At 43.0% G+C, this 16,483-nt stretch overlaps 2 protein-coding genes across 2 annotated transcripts in view; both read left to right on the top strand.

Moving 5' to 3' along the window:
* igf2r (insulin-like growth factor 2 receptor) overlaps positions 1 to 5,969 on the top strand; it is a 35,777-nt gene extending 29,808 nt beyond the window's left edge. Inside the window, 2 exon segments of the mRNA XM_086189674.1 lie at positions 69 to 341; positions 1,590 to 5,969. Of these exon segments, the coding sequence (XP_086045800.1) occupies positions 69 to 341; positions 1,590 to 1,748 (432 nt within the window). The 3' untranslated portion in view covers positions 1,749 to 5,969.
* Positions 5,970 to 7,130: 1,161 nt separating this feature from the next.
* On the top strand, positions 7,131 to 13,718 carry slc22a2 (solute carrier family 22 member 2). The gene is made up of 11 exons (XM_086189128.1): positions 7,131 to 7,799; positions 8,485 to 8,588; positions 8,845 to 8,999; positions 9,074 to 9,242; positions 10,653 to 10,767; positions 10,946 to 11,046; positions 11,608 to 11,822; positions 11,917 to 12,025; positions 12,435 to 12,547; positions 12,906 to 13,005; positions 13,367 to 13,718. The coding sequence occupies exons 1-11, from the start codon at positions 7,398 to 7,400 to the stop codon at positions 13,455 to 13,457; spliced, it is 1,674 nt and encodes a 557-aa protein (XP_086045254.1). The 5' UTR covers positions 7,131 to 7,397; the 3' UTR covers positions 13,458 to 13,718.
* The last annotated feature ends 2,765 nt before the right edge of the window (positions 13,719 to 16,483 follow it).

Here is a 16,483-nt window from a genome sequence, read left to right as displayed (position 1 = left end):
GGATGTGTGGGAGGGAGCTCTGGGTCTGCAAGAGTGATGCAGGTTTATACCAGCTCTCACTTCCTCAGGTAAACATGGACGAAGAAGGTGGCGAAGATGAGATGGAGTGGCTGATGGAGGAGCTTGAAGCTCCACCCACATCCTCCCATCGAGGCAAGAGTAACCACAGCAACGGTCACATCAAGACCAAACCGGTGAACACGGATGGCTTGCGCTCCTTCTCGCTGGATGAGCAGGAGGACGACAGCGAGGACGAGGTGTTGAGTGTCCCCGGCGTGCGAGTGGTGAAGTCCTCCGGTCTGTCCAGGAACTCGGTCGCCCATCACAGCGCCTTCCTGCAGGTGAGAGTCGCTCCTCATCAGCTCAGGTGTTGAAATATCAAAAAAACAACAAAAAAACAAAACCTTGAAGTCGTTCACTTTGTTCATCTATTCAACAAAGGATGCCGACAGTTCAGTGACACTGAGAGGAGAGTTACTGGGGGCAGAGCCTCTCTGATAACTGAACAAAGACGCAAATTTATGATTTGGGTCAAACTGGATCTTATTTTTTTGAAGAAAATCTTTTCCTCTGTCGTCCGGCTCCTCTGCCCCGGTGTCCTGAGGGCTTTACTTGTTGCTAAAGTGACCGCTAACCGCTACTGCGCCGCCTCATCGCAGTGGACACGGCCGGACAGAGACTGAAAACAACCTCAGAATGTGATGGGGGCCTTTAGGTAAAAGGGAGCCCAGAACCAAGGTGGTTTCACGATGGTCTGAGTAGAGTTGCCTGTTGTAGCGAGCTGCTGTAGGACAGTTAGCTTGTGTAGCTGTGTAGCTGTGCAGCTAGCGTTAGCAGTCCTGTTAGCTGATCGGTCCTGTTAGCTGATCGGTCCTGTTAGCTGATCGGTCCTGTTAGCTGATCGGTCCTGTTAGCTGATCGGTCCTGTTAGCTGATCGGTCCTGTTAGCTGATCGGTCCTGTTAGCTGATCGGTCCTGTTAGCTGATCGGTCCTGTTAGCTGATCGGTCCTGTTAGCTGATCGGTCCTGTTAGCTGATCGGTCCTGTTAGCTGATCGGTCCTGTTAGCTGATCGGTCCTGTTAGCTGATCAGTCCTGTTAGCTGATCGGTCCTGCCAGGAGCCAAACTTGCCTGAAGTAAGAAAATAGCCCTACACCTTCCGTTTCTTCTGGACTTTAAGGTTTCTCTGGACTTTAAGGTTTCCTCTGGACTTTAAGGTTTCCTCTGGACTTTAAGGTTTCTCTGGACTTTAAGGTTTCCTCTGGACTTTAAGGTTTCCTCTGGACTTTAAGGTTTCTCTGGACTTTAAGGTTTCCTCTGGACTTTAAGGTTTCCTCGGGACTTTAAGGTTTCCTCTGGACTTTAAGGTTTCTCTGGACTTTAAGGTTTCCTCGGGACTTTAAGGTTTCCTCTGGACTTTAAGGTTTCTCTGGACTTTAAGGTTTCCTCGGGACTTTAAGGTTTCCTCGGGACTTTAAGGTTTCTCTGGACTTTAAGGTTTCCTCGGGACTTTAAGGTTTCTCTGGACTTTAAGGTTTCCTCGGGACTTTAATCTACACTGTATCCAAAGTCGTTTCTTCCCTTTACAGGAGGAGAGTGACGAGGACCTGGTTGGCCTCCTGGACGAGTCAGACAGGAAGAAGAAGAGCAGCAAACCTCGCTCTTCAGGCCGTAACCACGGTAACAACACTGTTGTGAATGGGAAACGGGACGAGGACGACAGTGACGAGGACCTCCTCAGGGTGTGATGTCACTTTATCCGTCCTGCCCTACACCCAACACCATCCAGTCTGAACTTTTCTCTCTCTCAGCGAATGTCTCCATGACAACAACGAAAATATTGAAAACCCTTCCGCTCTTTCTGGGATTGATTTTGTTGGACGGCACCTTCCCTCGGCCCACTGAGACTCTGTCCAGTCCACCGTCTACAGACTGTCGATGCCACGCTAGCACATGGTTTCTTATTTATTGACAGCTGATTATTTAAAGTGTTCAGGTCATTTTCGACCTTCGTCTTTTCTGAAATTCTTTGCTTCACGATTCAGCCTCGTCTCGTTCGTCGAACCGAGGCCTAACAGACCGCAGATCAACCCCAGAAGCCCTGAGCGCCTCTTGAGCAACAAATGAGGCGTTTCAGTAAAAACATCAATGAAATTGAATTAATGCCATTTTTGATTTACTTTTAGTGTTTTCAATTGAAGCTGTGCCATTACTTTAGCACTTTATTGTAGCATTGATCAACTGACACTGTGTACATCTCCTGTTGCGAGTTGGAAACTTTGGCTTCTTGGGGGTTGATGGTTGATGCCCGTCGGGTTGTTAGGACTCTTAAGTTGTGTTCACACCAAACATGAAGCAAATTATTCACACCAGTAAATTCCATAAGAAGTCCATACTTGAATGTGAATATGCAGTTTTGTCAGGGCTAAGAATGCATTTTTGCAAACTCGTGCAGGTTGAGAAATTTTCTGCATCGCTGCGACTGATCATCCTGTGGATTTACCCTCCCCGGATGAGTCCAGCTGATCAAAGCGGTAGACTTCAGGTTTTGGAGATTCGTGGCTGTGTGCGATTACCACAGTTGGTCCCGGCTAACGCAGCCGAGGTACTTGAGCCTTTGTTGCTAATGTTCTGCTGACAAAAGTAGCTTTAGCCAGGTGGGTGGTTAAAGATGAAGTGTGAGAGGTGCAAGACCGCTAACTTAGCACGGTGCTCGCTAGCAGCGATAAGCGCTCACAGCCCACGGCCACAACAGCTGGGTCAACAAGTTAGATTCATCTCGATAAAACAAACTCAGATTAAAGCCTTAAACCTCTGTATTCACACCTAAAAGACGATTGAAATGTCCAGTGTTGGTCCAGCAAAAGCAGACGAGTCCTCCGGCGTGTCCTGGAGGAGGACGCTCGCTGAACCACTCGTGAACACAAGCGATTCACTGACCAGAATCCTGTGAGTGTTCGCTTTGCGTTGCGTGAGAACACAACCTGAGCCGACGTGTGGTGAGTTTTGCATCTGAGTGAAACAATGAAGCTGTCAGAGAAAATAAAGGGGAGCGGTCCAGTTGCTGGTGTCGTCTCTAAAGGGAATGAAGACACCATTTGTCTTTTCTTGCTGTTTACAGTTGCTATAATAGCAGATCTTTTCTTTCCCCCTGAAAAGAGCCTGATGCCTTCCTTTTGATGAATCCTCTTCCATCGAAGAATCACGTCCAGCGACTGGTTGGTTTGTCTTGTTGTGATCAGAGACGCTGTACATAAACGATAGGGTTGGAGGATCTTTGTTTGTCCGTTGTCTTTACCAGTGATTTGTCACGCTTTGGTTTTTATGATTATTTATGTTCGTCTGAGGTGAATGTCTGTGCCAGGAGGTCGTCCCTGGTGTGCGAGAGTAGCGATGGCCTTAAGTGTGAAAGGATAGTTGATGAGGACGAGGTCTTTTTGAAATGTCAGGTGACTCTTTTAGCAAGCGTCGGCGCGCCGCATGAAACGCCATTTTGGACTGAAGAACTCACTCGTGCTGTGCTGACCTGTCTGTAGCGCCACTTTCAGCTCCATGCGTTCTTCTTGCTCATCTTGTCTGTTATTCTGGGCTGGTTTCATTAACATATGCAGTCCAAAATGGCAGCAACAGTGCCGCCCCCCCCAGGCCCCTCCACTTTGTTTTTAGTTTGTGTGTGTTTTGAAGCCCCTCCCCCACGCCAAAGCCATCCCTCTACATGTGCTGCTGACGCGATTGAATGGAAGTTTGGTTTTGCTTCTTCTTGTTGGTTGCAGGCTTCAGTTTGGGCGTCGCTGCTTTCAGAGTTTAACTCCGTGAAGCCGAGTTTGTGCGGTGAAATGCGGGCAGTCGACTCACGTCTGACTTGCTTCCTGTGTTGGTAGTGAGGCAGCGCTCAAGTAGCCCTGCTGCATTCTTGAAGTTAAAGCTCTCGTGCAGCACTTTTCCAGGAACAAGAACCTCCCTTCCATTCAAGTCCCCAACAAGCACGTTCTCTCAGTCATTGAGCTGATTGCCGCCAAGTAATTCTCCTCATTTCTCGCCATATGGACTTAAATTACTGAGGGCGCCCTGATGGTAGCGCTGGCTACTTCCTGTTAGCCATCTGCTAACTTGAATGTTTCACAGCTGTGACACCAAGTCGGCGAGCGGATAAAGATGAAGACAAAAGTGCAGCGCTGCAGCTTTCGGCTCCCACAGTATTTAGTCTGAAGGGGAAAACGATAAAGTAGTTTGACGCAGTAAAAATACGCACAGTATTTGAGTCTGTTGTTCTTTCTTTGGTTGCGACAGCTGTTTGGTTTTGAGTTTTGAGGCGTTCAGAAGCTCCCAAATGGATAGAAGACTGCACCAAAGTACCGTGGTGACATCATCCCCAGTTAGAGGTTCTGACTCAAGTCGAGCGGTCCAACAACGATCAGCCAGTAACAAACGCTAACTGGGAACTGCTGGGTAACTGGTTAACCTAGAGTAGAAATGCTGGCAGCACCTGAGAATTCCCTGCCTTCTTCGTCTCGTGTCGTAATTTTCTTGCCATGTCGATCAATTAACCTCTGAAGTCACTATCGAGTAAAAATGCCAAATATTTCCTGACGCAGCCTCGTGAAGGAGAGGCTCTCTTGCTTTTCTCTAACCTGATGGTAAACCTTTTTTGTCGGATTGAAAATGACGCAGAAGACGCCACCTCAGGCCGTAGGAGATTGTGATGCGCGTCTGTTAAACTTCTCTGCCGTTGTCTGGATGAAATATTTAATTTACCGTCAAAATGATGGCGGAATTTTAAGATGGGGAGCCCGGTGCTGCAGCTTTCTCCTCGTATCAGTAAACCTGATGGCGCCGCTCACATTTGGCCAATTAAATTGTAGGAACCACATCAAAAACACGAGTATCTACTCTGGTTCTCAAACGTACTGCTCCTGCCCTCGTACATTTACATCCTCAGGCACATTATTTTTGATATTTTTTATTGTTTTTTGACCCCAAGTATTTTGTACGGAAGACTTCGGGTTGTACCACAATTGCCTGACCCTAAGCCCCGCCCTCTTTCTGTGATAAACTGTGGGCGGGCTTAGGGTCGGGCAATTGTGAAATTTAGCACATTTTTTTTATAGATATATAAACACATCCGTTCTCTCCTCTGCTTCTCTTTTTTTTCTTTCAATATCTGTTTGATACCAAACAACCATCACCAGAAGCCATTCGTGGTGACGTCTGAGTGGAAGTGTCAGACTTCAGCCATTTAATCTGGATTCATCGTGGAAGTCTACCGTGTGAGATGTTGACTTCGGAGGTCTTTAGGGAATCATAAAGTTTTCATGTGCATTGTTTTCGATCGACGGATCAGGTTTCCACTGGAATCACCAGTGTGATGAAATTAATTGTCAGAAGGTCTCATTTATCATAAAAATATTGTGGGATCTGCAAAGGTTAAAGAATGAGAGACGTTCTCACACATGCAGCATGTGGCGTTCTGTGACACGGCCTTCACTTCAACTTCGTGACCCTTTTTATCAGAAGGAGTTTCGAAGCGAGAGCAGCATTTCCTCGTGTTTGGCACTTTCACCTCTCCTGACGGGACATCCCAGCTCTCCTCATTCCAGAGAAGCAGATGTTCAGTGCGTGACGTCTTTTCCTCATAGAAGTCTGTTCCTGCTGTATTTAGCACCAAAGTTGGCGAGGCTCGTCTGCATGGTAACATACTGAAGCGCCGCGTTCTCCTCAACACGCGAGCCGACGTTCTCGTCTTGTTAAGTGAGGAGAAGTCAAAGAAGTCGAGGGGAGAAAAAAAAAACAGCGACTTAAAAAAAAAAAAGCACAAGTTTTGTGTGATGATTCGGTACAATGGGAGGTCATGATTCTGTTGGTGTAATTTATGTTGTCGGATACGTTTTCAGCTCTTTGCCTGTTTTGCTATTTAAAAGAACGTTGATGTAAAAAATATTGCATTATTTGAATAAATATGAGATACACTGCTCCTTGTTTTGTGGTTCTTTAAAAGATCTCCACCCGGACCGAGCAACTTGACGTGGGGACTTTCAGGGTCCCAAAGTATTTCAGGACTTGGGGTTTGACTCTCAAACGACTTCAGACTTGACTCCGACTTGTGTGGCGCGCCGTGACAGTTTAGTCAGAGGTCATTGAACTTGTGTTGACCACATACCACACTAGATGGCGCCTGTGTCAACCCCACGCCGCTGGAAGGAGGCGTACTGAGCATGCTCCACGTCGGCAGAGATGGCTACATCCCGTTAGCCCTCTGCTAACTTGATGATCAGTAAATGAATGAATGGTGTGTCTCCTCTGCACTTCCTGCATGTTACTGAACCAAAAGTTCTGATTCTGACTCAACTTGGACTTGAGAGGGGAAGAGACTTAACCTTGTGTTTCGGACGCGACTCGTCTGAATATTAATTCGGATTTACCGCAAAGGACTTGAGACGCGACGTTCCCTGACCAGCATTTATTCAGCTGTCAAAACCAGCGTCTCGATGTTATCATGTTTGACGCCCTCTGTTATGGTGGGGCTTTCATGCCGCTGTGCTGCAGGCCAGAGGACACGATGTTTTCTGGTACACACTGCAGCCAGGGGGGCGTGGCTCAGAGGTAGAGTGGTCGTTTAGCAACCGAAGGGTCGCTGGTTCCATCCCCACTTCCCCTGGTGACCATGTCAAAGTGTCCTTGACCAAGATACTGCTCCTGATGGCCCTGCGACAGACTGGTGACCCATCCAGGGTGAACCCCGCCTCTCACCCAATGTCAGCTGGCATAGGCTCCACCCCCTCGCGACCCTTAACAGGATAAGTGGTAGAAAATGGATGGATGACGGATTGATGGATGGACGCACACTGCCGTCTATCCGTCCGTCCCTTCCCGTTAATGCAACCCGTCCACTTGGACTAAAGGATGAACTGAAAAACAATTGGGGGCCAAAGGTCAAGGCCATGCGGGAAGCCTGGTTACAGAAGCAGCACAATTGCAAAGCTGAGCTTGGGTTTGGAGTTTTTTTCTTTTCTTTTCTTTTTTTTTTAAACCATAAAACTCCAAACTACTTCTTCCAGCCAAAGTGGCCTGGTGTTGACGTTTCTGTCGGATCTCTATGTCTGACAGACTCCCACAAACTATCAAATGTTAACTGGCGGTTTTCTGACTGCGATGCAGAGACAGAGTGTACGAGCCAGCACGTGTGCATGGGGCTGTGTTTATGTTAATTAACCTCTGGAGAGGCCACGGCGGTCTTCCGACAGTGACACAACTGGTGTGACGTCTGAAAACATGATAGCAAACATGCTTTAATGCTCCACTGCGCTGCCTGTGGACCTTTGCTCCTGCTCGTCCTCTTATAACCCCGGGGACAGGCGTGCTGCAGTCACTCTCTGTCCAGCTCTCCCTGCACCACAGCCATGACCACTTTTGATGACATCCTGGAGGAGGCTGGGAAGTTCGGCCGCAGCCAGAAGCGAATCTTTGCCCTGCTGTGTCTGGTGTCCATGCCCTGGGCTGGTGTGTACGTGGGTATCGTGTTCCAGGGTTTCACGCCGGATCACTGGTGTCGGGACTCTGTGGTGGTGGAGAGGAGGCAGGCGTGTGGCTGGAGCCCGGCTGACAGTCGCAGGCTGACGGCGCCGTTGGTCAACAGCTCTGGACTGATGCAACACAGCAGCTGTGAACAGTACGAGGTGGACTGGAACGCCACGACGCTCACCTGTGACGCGCAAGAGCTGAACACCAGTAAAACCAACAGGGTGTCCTGCAAGGACGGCTGGGAGTACGACTACGAGGGTCGGCAGTCCTTCGTTACTGAGGTGAGAGGAGACGCCATCAGAGGAGTGCTGCACGCCAAGATGTCAGTCATTCCAGTCGTACCAGTAAAAGCCTGAAATCTCCAATCAGAGTTTAGCCTGAAGAGCTTTGATATGAAACGTTAATGCACAGAATTCTACTAAGTCAGCAAAAGTGGGCGTCCCTGAAAGAGACACAACAATACGGCGTTAACGGGAGGTTGGTGGTCAGGAACCAGAGCTGCTGCTTCTAGCACTTTGCATCCTGGGATACCGTAGTAGCTGAGGCAGGATGGATACTAGAATCCCTATCAGAGTCAGGGATGTTTTGCAGATTTTACATTTGTCTGCTCACTGCACATTACCATATTTGGCCGAATCGTCACGCTCCTGTCGTTCTTTTGTGTCTTTTGTCAGTTTGCCGTTTTCACGATTAAAAGGTTTGATGGGTTTTGATTAAATGTAGTTGGATTTTACGAGTCAGGTTGAGGGACGATCACCTAGATTTTGAAATTGATCCATGATGACATCATATCAGCTCGCCGTCCTCTCCTCATGCCCTCAGTTTATGATAGAGATTCAAAGACGAAACGCTCTCATTTTTCTCTTGTGTTCTCACTCTGAACGCCGTTAAACAGTTTTTTTTGGCCGAGTTCAGACGTGAAAGCTGTGAATGGACGTTCTGACAGAGCTTGTGTGTTTGTTCCAGTTCGATCTGGTGTGTTCTGACGCGTGGTTGGTGGACATGTTCCAGGCCACTCTCAACATCGGCTTCCTGGTTGGGAGCATCACCATCGGCTACCTGGCTGACAGGTCGGTCACATGTATTCAAATGTTTTTGTGCCTCTTTGAAGTCCTATTCCTCTTTCTTGGGGGGGGGGGGTGTCTTATTTTCCTGGGATATTTGGAGAAATCAGGCCTTTAGTTTCAAACACTAGGATGGAATTCTCTTGTCGCTAATCCTGTAATGAACATGGATACATCCTTGAACCGTAGCTGCAGCAGACGCGGGGAAGTTCCGATCGACTGTCTGGATGCGGCCGTCCCTGAGGGAGTTTTGTCTCTGCAGGTTTGGCAGGAAAATGAGCTTCCTGATGTCCAACCTGTTGAACGGCATCGCCGGGATCCTGGTGGCCGTGGCTCCGGACTACATGTCTCTGCTGATCTTCAGGACGCTCTACGGGTTTGGAGTGAAGGGAGGCTGGGTGGCCGGATACGTCCTGAGTGAGCACTACGTTTAATCTTTACTCTTGATCAACGCACGGGTGGATTATAACTCCTCCTTCCCCTCCTGTCAGTCACTGAGATCGTCGGCGTGGAGTTCAGACGTACAGTTGGCGTCATTTACCAGATGTTCTTCAGCGTCGGCATTCTCCTCCTCCCCCTACTCGCCTACTTCATCACTGACTGGCGCTGGCTGCAGGTCGTCATCACCGCTCCGTACATCTTCTTCCTGTCCTACTACTGGTGAGCAACACTGACACACCCAGTTTCAGCAAACGACTCCTGGGTCATGAAATCTCTTCAGGTTTGGGACTGGTCCAGGACTTGGCAGGTCAGGGCCAAGTCACCGCCTCTCTTCTCTGCTCTTTTCCTCTCGTGGTGCTTCGCTCTGCTTTAGTCAACATCGTTTTGTGAGTAAGTGACAGATGCCTGCTGGTGGCTGTAATAACTGCAACCACGCGGAAGTAGGATGCAGCATAAAGTCAGTATAAGCAGGAACAAAGAGCAGGACACCGTGATGCCATGTGGCTGCTCCGGGAGCTGGCTGTTGTTATCGTGCCGCCATGGTGAGTTTGTCTGCTCCTTTTGGTCAAACCGGTACTCATTTTCACCTGAACCACCTTTGCCAAACCCTACCAGGCCGTAGCAAAGAGTCGGAAGAAACGACTTGTTTTGCCATCCGGTTCCAGACAGATTGGACTGGGAATTTTCCCAGCAATCCTGGACCAGTTGCTGGTGTTTGCAGCCCTCCTCCCTCGGAATGTTGAAGATCTTTTTCAGCTGTTCCTCCACTTGCTCCCGGATGTGCTGTACTCGTCAGTTTCGTAACATTTTCTACAAAGTGTGTTTGGTTTTCCTGCCGTCAGCAGAATCACTTGCCCTGGAACACGCAGCTTGAACCCGGATCACCAGGCACTTGCGATGTCCTGGATGTGAACGTCATCCCTCACCAGGCAACTGTGTGGTCCAGGAGGACTTGCTAGCACACTGATTGGTGGGGTCATAGTGAGGTACTCCATGAACTCTGCGAGTGCCAACTGTTGACTCTCCATGGTGGTCTTTGACCCTCTGGACTAGTTGCTGACTGATGTAACAGTCAGGTTCATCTCCAGGGTACCTTTGATTCCGTCCTGCTCTTCGTCAGCCTGCTGGAACGATGCCCTGGGACCTGATGCTCCACAGAAGGATCCAAAGCCTTCAGAGGACTTTGGATCGCTTCCCCTGACTTGACGTCGTACCGTCTTAGAGAGCTGGTGAAGCAGAGTTCTTGACCCCTGCAGAACTTCCCTTCAGGGTGGGACTGTCAAAGATTGTTGTGCACTGATCTCTTAGAGGATCGCTGGAGATTTCCGAGACAAAACTTTCGTACTTCCTACTTTGTGCTAGTTAGAGACTTAACTTCCTCCAGGAGTTGTGAGGCCCTAAGGTTTTATGAGCTGAGCCAGTTTGGGGTTCTTTTTTTGATCAGCAGTTCTCTGACCAGGCTTTTAGGTTCCCTCTGGGCCGGTAAAGCGTTTGTTTGTTTGTCAGCAGAGTTACACAAAAATTAAGAGGTTGAATTTCACCAAACTGGACTGAGGGGTGCAGCATTGGCCAGTGAAGAACTTTAGACTACAGGTCAGGCTTGCTTTCATGGCAGTTTTGTATTTGCAGGTTTATTCCAGAATCTCCACGATGGCTTCTGTCACAGAACAGAAAGTCCAAAGCTGTGGAGGTCACCGAGGCCATGGCCAAAGAGAACAAGAAGACTCTGTCCAAGAACATCGAGGTAGACGCCAGGCCGTAACAAAATCTAGCAATCAATGATGAGGAATTATGCATGATTAAGTACTGCAGACAACTATGGTGATGTACTCAGAAATGAATGAGAAAACAAGTCAGTAAAGGACGAAAAACTGAAGGCATTTTTATTGTGAATAAATCAAACGCTTTGTTTGCTCCTGCAGACTCTGACGGACGACAACGCCGACTCCTCCACTGCTTCCTTCATGGACCTGATCAGGACTCCAAAAATGAGAAAACACACGTTCATCCTCAGCTACAACTGGTCAGTGTTCAGCTGGTGTGTCTGGAATTCATGCAAACCAAGTACCGAAGCTCCGTACTACAGGGGACACACCTGCTGGAGACGTTTGGACTGTGCAGATGTGCCTCAGTTGTTGTTGTTTTTAAAGACCATTTGAGACAAATAGAAAGGGGATGGTTATGTGCCGGTTTATTATACTTTTGTTCACATTTCTAGATGACATATTGAATAGATCTGTTATTGCATATTTAAAGAATCAGTATTTAGATAATAATTCTTTTTTCTTGAGTGTATAATGACCTGAAACTAGGAGTGCTTGTGCTTCAAATGGGTCATAACACACCGTTCGTGTCCATACAGGGAGGAAGTGACTGCTTGTGTGAGTTTTTTATTATCAGTGACCTGAGAAGTCAGACTTTGACAAACTTTGAGGTTGTACTTGGGTGGGTCACTCTACTGTGGTTCTTCTGCACCGACATCCTTTGAAAAGGGGTTTTTTAGGTAGTTGCAAATGCAACCTTCCCCACTAGATGGCACTGAGTCCTCCACACTGGTCCTGGACCGCTCCTCTGTCTCCTCCAGGTTCACCAGCGCGGTGGTTTACCAGGGCTTGATCATGAGGCTGGGTATCCTGGAGGGAAACGTCTACATCGACTTTCTCATCTCAGGCCTGGTTGAGTTTCCTGCTGCCTTCCTCATCCTCTTCACCATTGAACGCATCGGCCGGCGCCTTCCCTTCGCCGCCGCCAACATAGTTGCTGGAGCCTCCTGCTTCATCACCGCCTTTATTCCTGACAGTGAGTTTTAATTAAAATATGGATTTAGGCTGTTCTTTGTTTTGTTTTTTTAGATAAAACCTGAGAGTCCATCCTGAAACGTGTCCTATTACAGGTTTGCTGTGGTTGAAGACGGTGGTGGCGTGCGTGGGCCGGCTGGGCATCACCATGGCGTTTGAGATGGTCGTATTTGTGAACACGGAGCTCTACCCTACATTTGTCAGGTAAAATATCAACTTTTAATGTCACTCTGACATAAACACCCTCCAAATGTTCCACCACTTGGAGGTGCGGATGCAGGATGTTTGGGTTTCTTGCTGATACTTGACTTTGGTCGATATTTACAGATGTTGATATTATTATTGTTTTTGTGTGGTTGATTTTCTACATCCTGAATAACACATGTCAATTTTATTTCAAGAACATTTAGAAAAGCCCATAAATCCTGCATTTTTATTTGCATCGCAGCTTTCAAACGAACATTGCAGCTCAAAGTGTTTGACACCAGAGAGAAAATATGAATATCAAACAGAGAATATAGCTGAATGCATATGATTCATAATACTGTTATCAATGAACACAACATGTTGTTGTTGACACACAGTATTTAGAGAGATGTTGTGTTGCGTTCAGGAACCTGGGCGTGTCCGTCTGCTCGACTCTGTGTGATGTAGGAGGCATCGTAGCGCCGTTCCTGCTCTACCGGCTCGCCGTCATCTGGCTGGAGCTGCCACTCATCATCTTCGGTATGTTTCATTATTTTAGGAAGATAAATCATGAGTTGAATAAATGTTTTGCTTCTCTGCTGCTTTTATGTCACAATCGAATCCTCTCCCGCTCAGGAACTCTCCAGTCATTTTACTTTTGTGAAAATCACAGCTGTATTGATCCCTTTTGTCTAATTGTTGGCCTGAAGGACACAAATATGAATCGTTAGGTTTCGCTGTATAGTTTAGTCCGATTTCTCTAACATATATATTAGTTATGTCATATTGTGCGTATCTCTTGACATCAGTGGATGTACTGATGGAGGTAAAATCCAGGCCAAGTGGAGGTGGCGTTCACTAAGCTCAGGTGTGACACTTCCTGTGCTGTAATGTTCAGGTTCTCTAGCGTTCCTGGCTGGCGGTTTGGTGCTGCTGCTTCCTGAGACCAGGGGCGTACCGCTGCCAGACACCATCGATGACATCGAGTTCCCAGACAAGTAAGTATCCACTTACTTGCTAGCTAGCTAGCTTTGGTTCAGTGGAGAACGCAGATTGAAAGATTCAACCGAGGGCACCATTGTTCCTGGAAAGTAGAGGAGTCTGAGTCAAGCAATGGCTGTGATTGGAGGATCAATAAAAGAGGGCGGGGCATAAGACAGTCCATTTGCCGCGTGATGCACAATTGGAGCAATTTCCCCGTTGCTGGTCATAGTGTTCTTGTTCAATATTGGAATGATTCATATCATTTTGGTCCCCATTTCTCATCAAAACGCTACAAGATTTAGCCTGATAGTTCTGCATAACCCTACGTACACTGAAAGAACTGAAAGACGATATTTCTGTACTATTTGTGTTCAGAATGAGGGAGAAGATGATGCTGAAGAACCAGCAGCTGGCCAACCTCCTGCCCAGCGACGTGACCACCAACAAAGATCCAGCTACTGTCTGATCTCCTCCTCTGACGAGAATATTTATTTATGGTGTTTGAAAAGTGTTTTTTCGGATTGCTTTTTTGACAGTTTTCCCAGTTTTCTGAGTTTTTATGTCACCTAAAATGTATCCTGTTGTAGCTCGACAGGGTGGGGTTAAAGCAACCAATGAGTGGCCTAACGCAACAGTATAAAATTTAATTGTCAATAATATTATTATTATTGTTTTTATTTTTATGGAAAATGTTACATGTCATTGTTGATATGACTGCACACATATTGTGTCCTTTACCTTAATAAAAAAAATTTAATTAAAAAAATAAGAGTGATGCTGACTTATTGACCGTACATATATATACACATATATTTATATGTGTATATGTATATACATATGCGTGTGTATATAAATGTGTGTGTATATGTGTGTGTGTGTGTGTGTGTGTGTATATATAGATATATAGATGTATATTTTATATATATAGATATATAGATGTATATTTATGTATATATGCATATAAATAAATATACATATCGATATATATGCATAAACATGTATTTATCTGTATATATATGCATGTATGTATATATATATGCATATATATGTATGTATATATATATGCATATATATGTATGTATATATGTATATATTTGTATATGTATGTATATGTGTGTATATTTATATATGTATGTATACATATATACATATGTACATATATGTACAGGTATGTATATACATGCATAAATTTATGTGTACATGTGTGTATATATGTGTACATATGTATATACATATATACATACACATATATGTGTATATAAATATATGCATGTATAAACATGTATCTATGCATGAATATACATGTATGTACATGCATATATGCATGAATATGCATGTATATGTGCATGTATATATATGCATATACATGCATATATATACATGTATAGATACATTTTTATACATGCATATATTTATATACACATATATGTGTATGTATATATGTATATACATATGTACACATATACATGCATATTCATGCATATATACATGCATATTCATGCATATATGCATGTATATTCATGCATATATGCATGTATATACATGTGTGTACATCTGTACATATACATGAATATACATGTATATACATGAATATACATGTATATACATGAATATACATGTATATACATGAATATACATGTATATACATGAATATACATGTATATACATGAATATACATGTATATACATGAATATACATGTATATACATGAATATACATGTATATACATGAATATACATGTATATACATGCATATATACATGCATACATACATGTATATACATGCATATACATACATATAGACATACATATAGACATGCATACATGAGTGTCAATCTATATATACATGTATATATGCATGTATATGTAAATGTGTATGTATGCATATAAGCATATATATTTATGCATATATGTATATGATTATATATGTGTATGCATATATGAGTGTACATATGTATACATGTTTATGTATATATACGAATATAAAAATGTATATATGTATTCATATGTATATGTTTGATTATATATGCATGTATGTATGCATATGTATATATGTAAATTTATATGTATGTATACATATAAATGTAAGTATATATGTATATGTAGATTTATATATGTATATATATGCATATATGTATACATATGTTTATGAATGTATGTGTATATGTATGTTTATGTATGTATATAGATGTATAAATGTATATATTTATGTATATGCATGTATATACATGTGTACATGTATATATGTGTACATGTGTATATATGCGTATGTTATATGTATGTTTATGTATATATGAATATAAATATGTATGTATGTATTAATATATGTACATATTTATATATGTACATATATGTATATATGTATGTTACATATATACATACACATGTATGTATATTTGTATGTATATGTATATATGTTTATAAATGTATAAATGTATGTATGTTTATGTACATATGTATGTGTATATCAATGTTTATATGTGTGTATATGAATATGTGTGTATGTTTATGTACATATGTATGTGTATATCAATATGTTTATATGTATGTATATATGTACATGTATATAGACGCATATATTTATGTATATATATATGCATATATATGTATTTATATGTGTATGTTTATTTGTATATGTGAAAAAATACATATATATACATATATATATATACATATACATATATATACATATATACATATATATATACATACATACATATACATATATATACATATATATATACATACATACATATACATATATATACATATATATATACATACATACATACATATACATATACATATACATATATATATATATATATATATATATATATATATATATATATATATATATATATATATATATATTGACGCTGGGATAGGCTCCAGCCACCCCACGACCCTTAATGTGTAGGAATAAGCGGAAGATGACGACGATGGATATTGTATATATGTATGTTTAAGTTATTTATATATGTATTAATATATATGTACATGTTTATATATGTATGTATATGTTTATATATATAAATGTATGTGTATATATAAATGTATGTGTATATAGTATACATATAAATGTGTATATGTATATATGTATGTATATGGTTATGTACATATGTACACACTGTATATATGTATTTATATATGTATGTATACATGCATATGTACGTTTCTGTATATATTAATATAAATGTTTATATGTATTCATATGTATATGTACGTTTTCATATATGTACATATATGTGTATTTATGTATGTATATACATACATCTATGTATGTATATATATTTGTATATGTACACATCTATATGTATATATGTAAATGTATGTATATGTGTATATATTTACTGTCATACATAAATGCACATATATACATTTTGAAAAATGTGGGTGTACAAACATATTTATGTATGTACATATCTATATATGTATACATCTGTATATATACATACGTGTTTTATATATACACGTGTATATATACATTTATA

Source organism: Aulostomus chinensis, chromosome 20 (assembly GCF_037954235.1).
Source record: "Aulostomus chinensis isolate RoL2024-O1b breed Wild chromosome 20, RoL_Achi_v1.0, whole genome shotgun sequence".
Lineage (NCBI taxonomy): Eukaryota > Metazoa > Chordata > Actinopteri > Syngnathiformes > Aulostomidae > Aulostomus > Aulostomus chinensis.
This window is presented reverse-complemented; position numbering and strand designations above follow the sequence as displayed.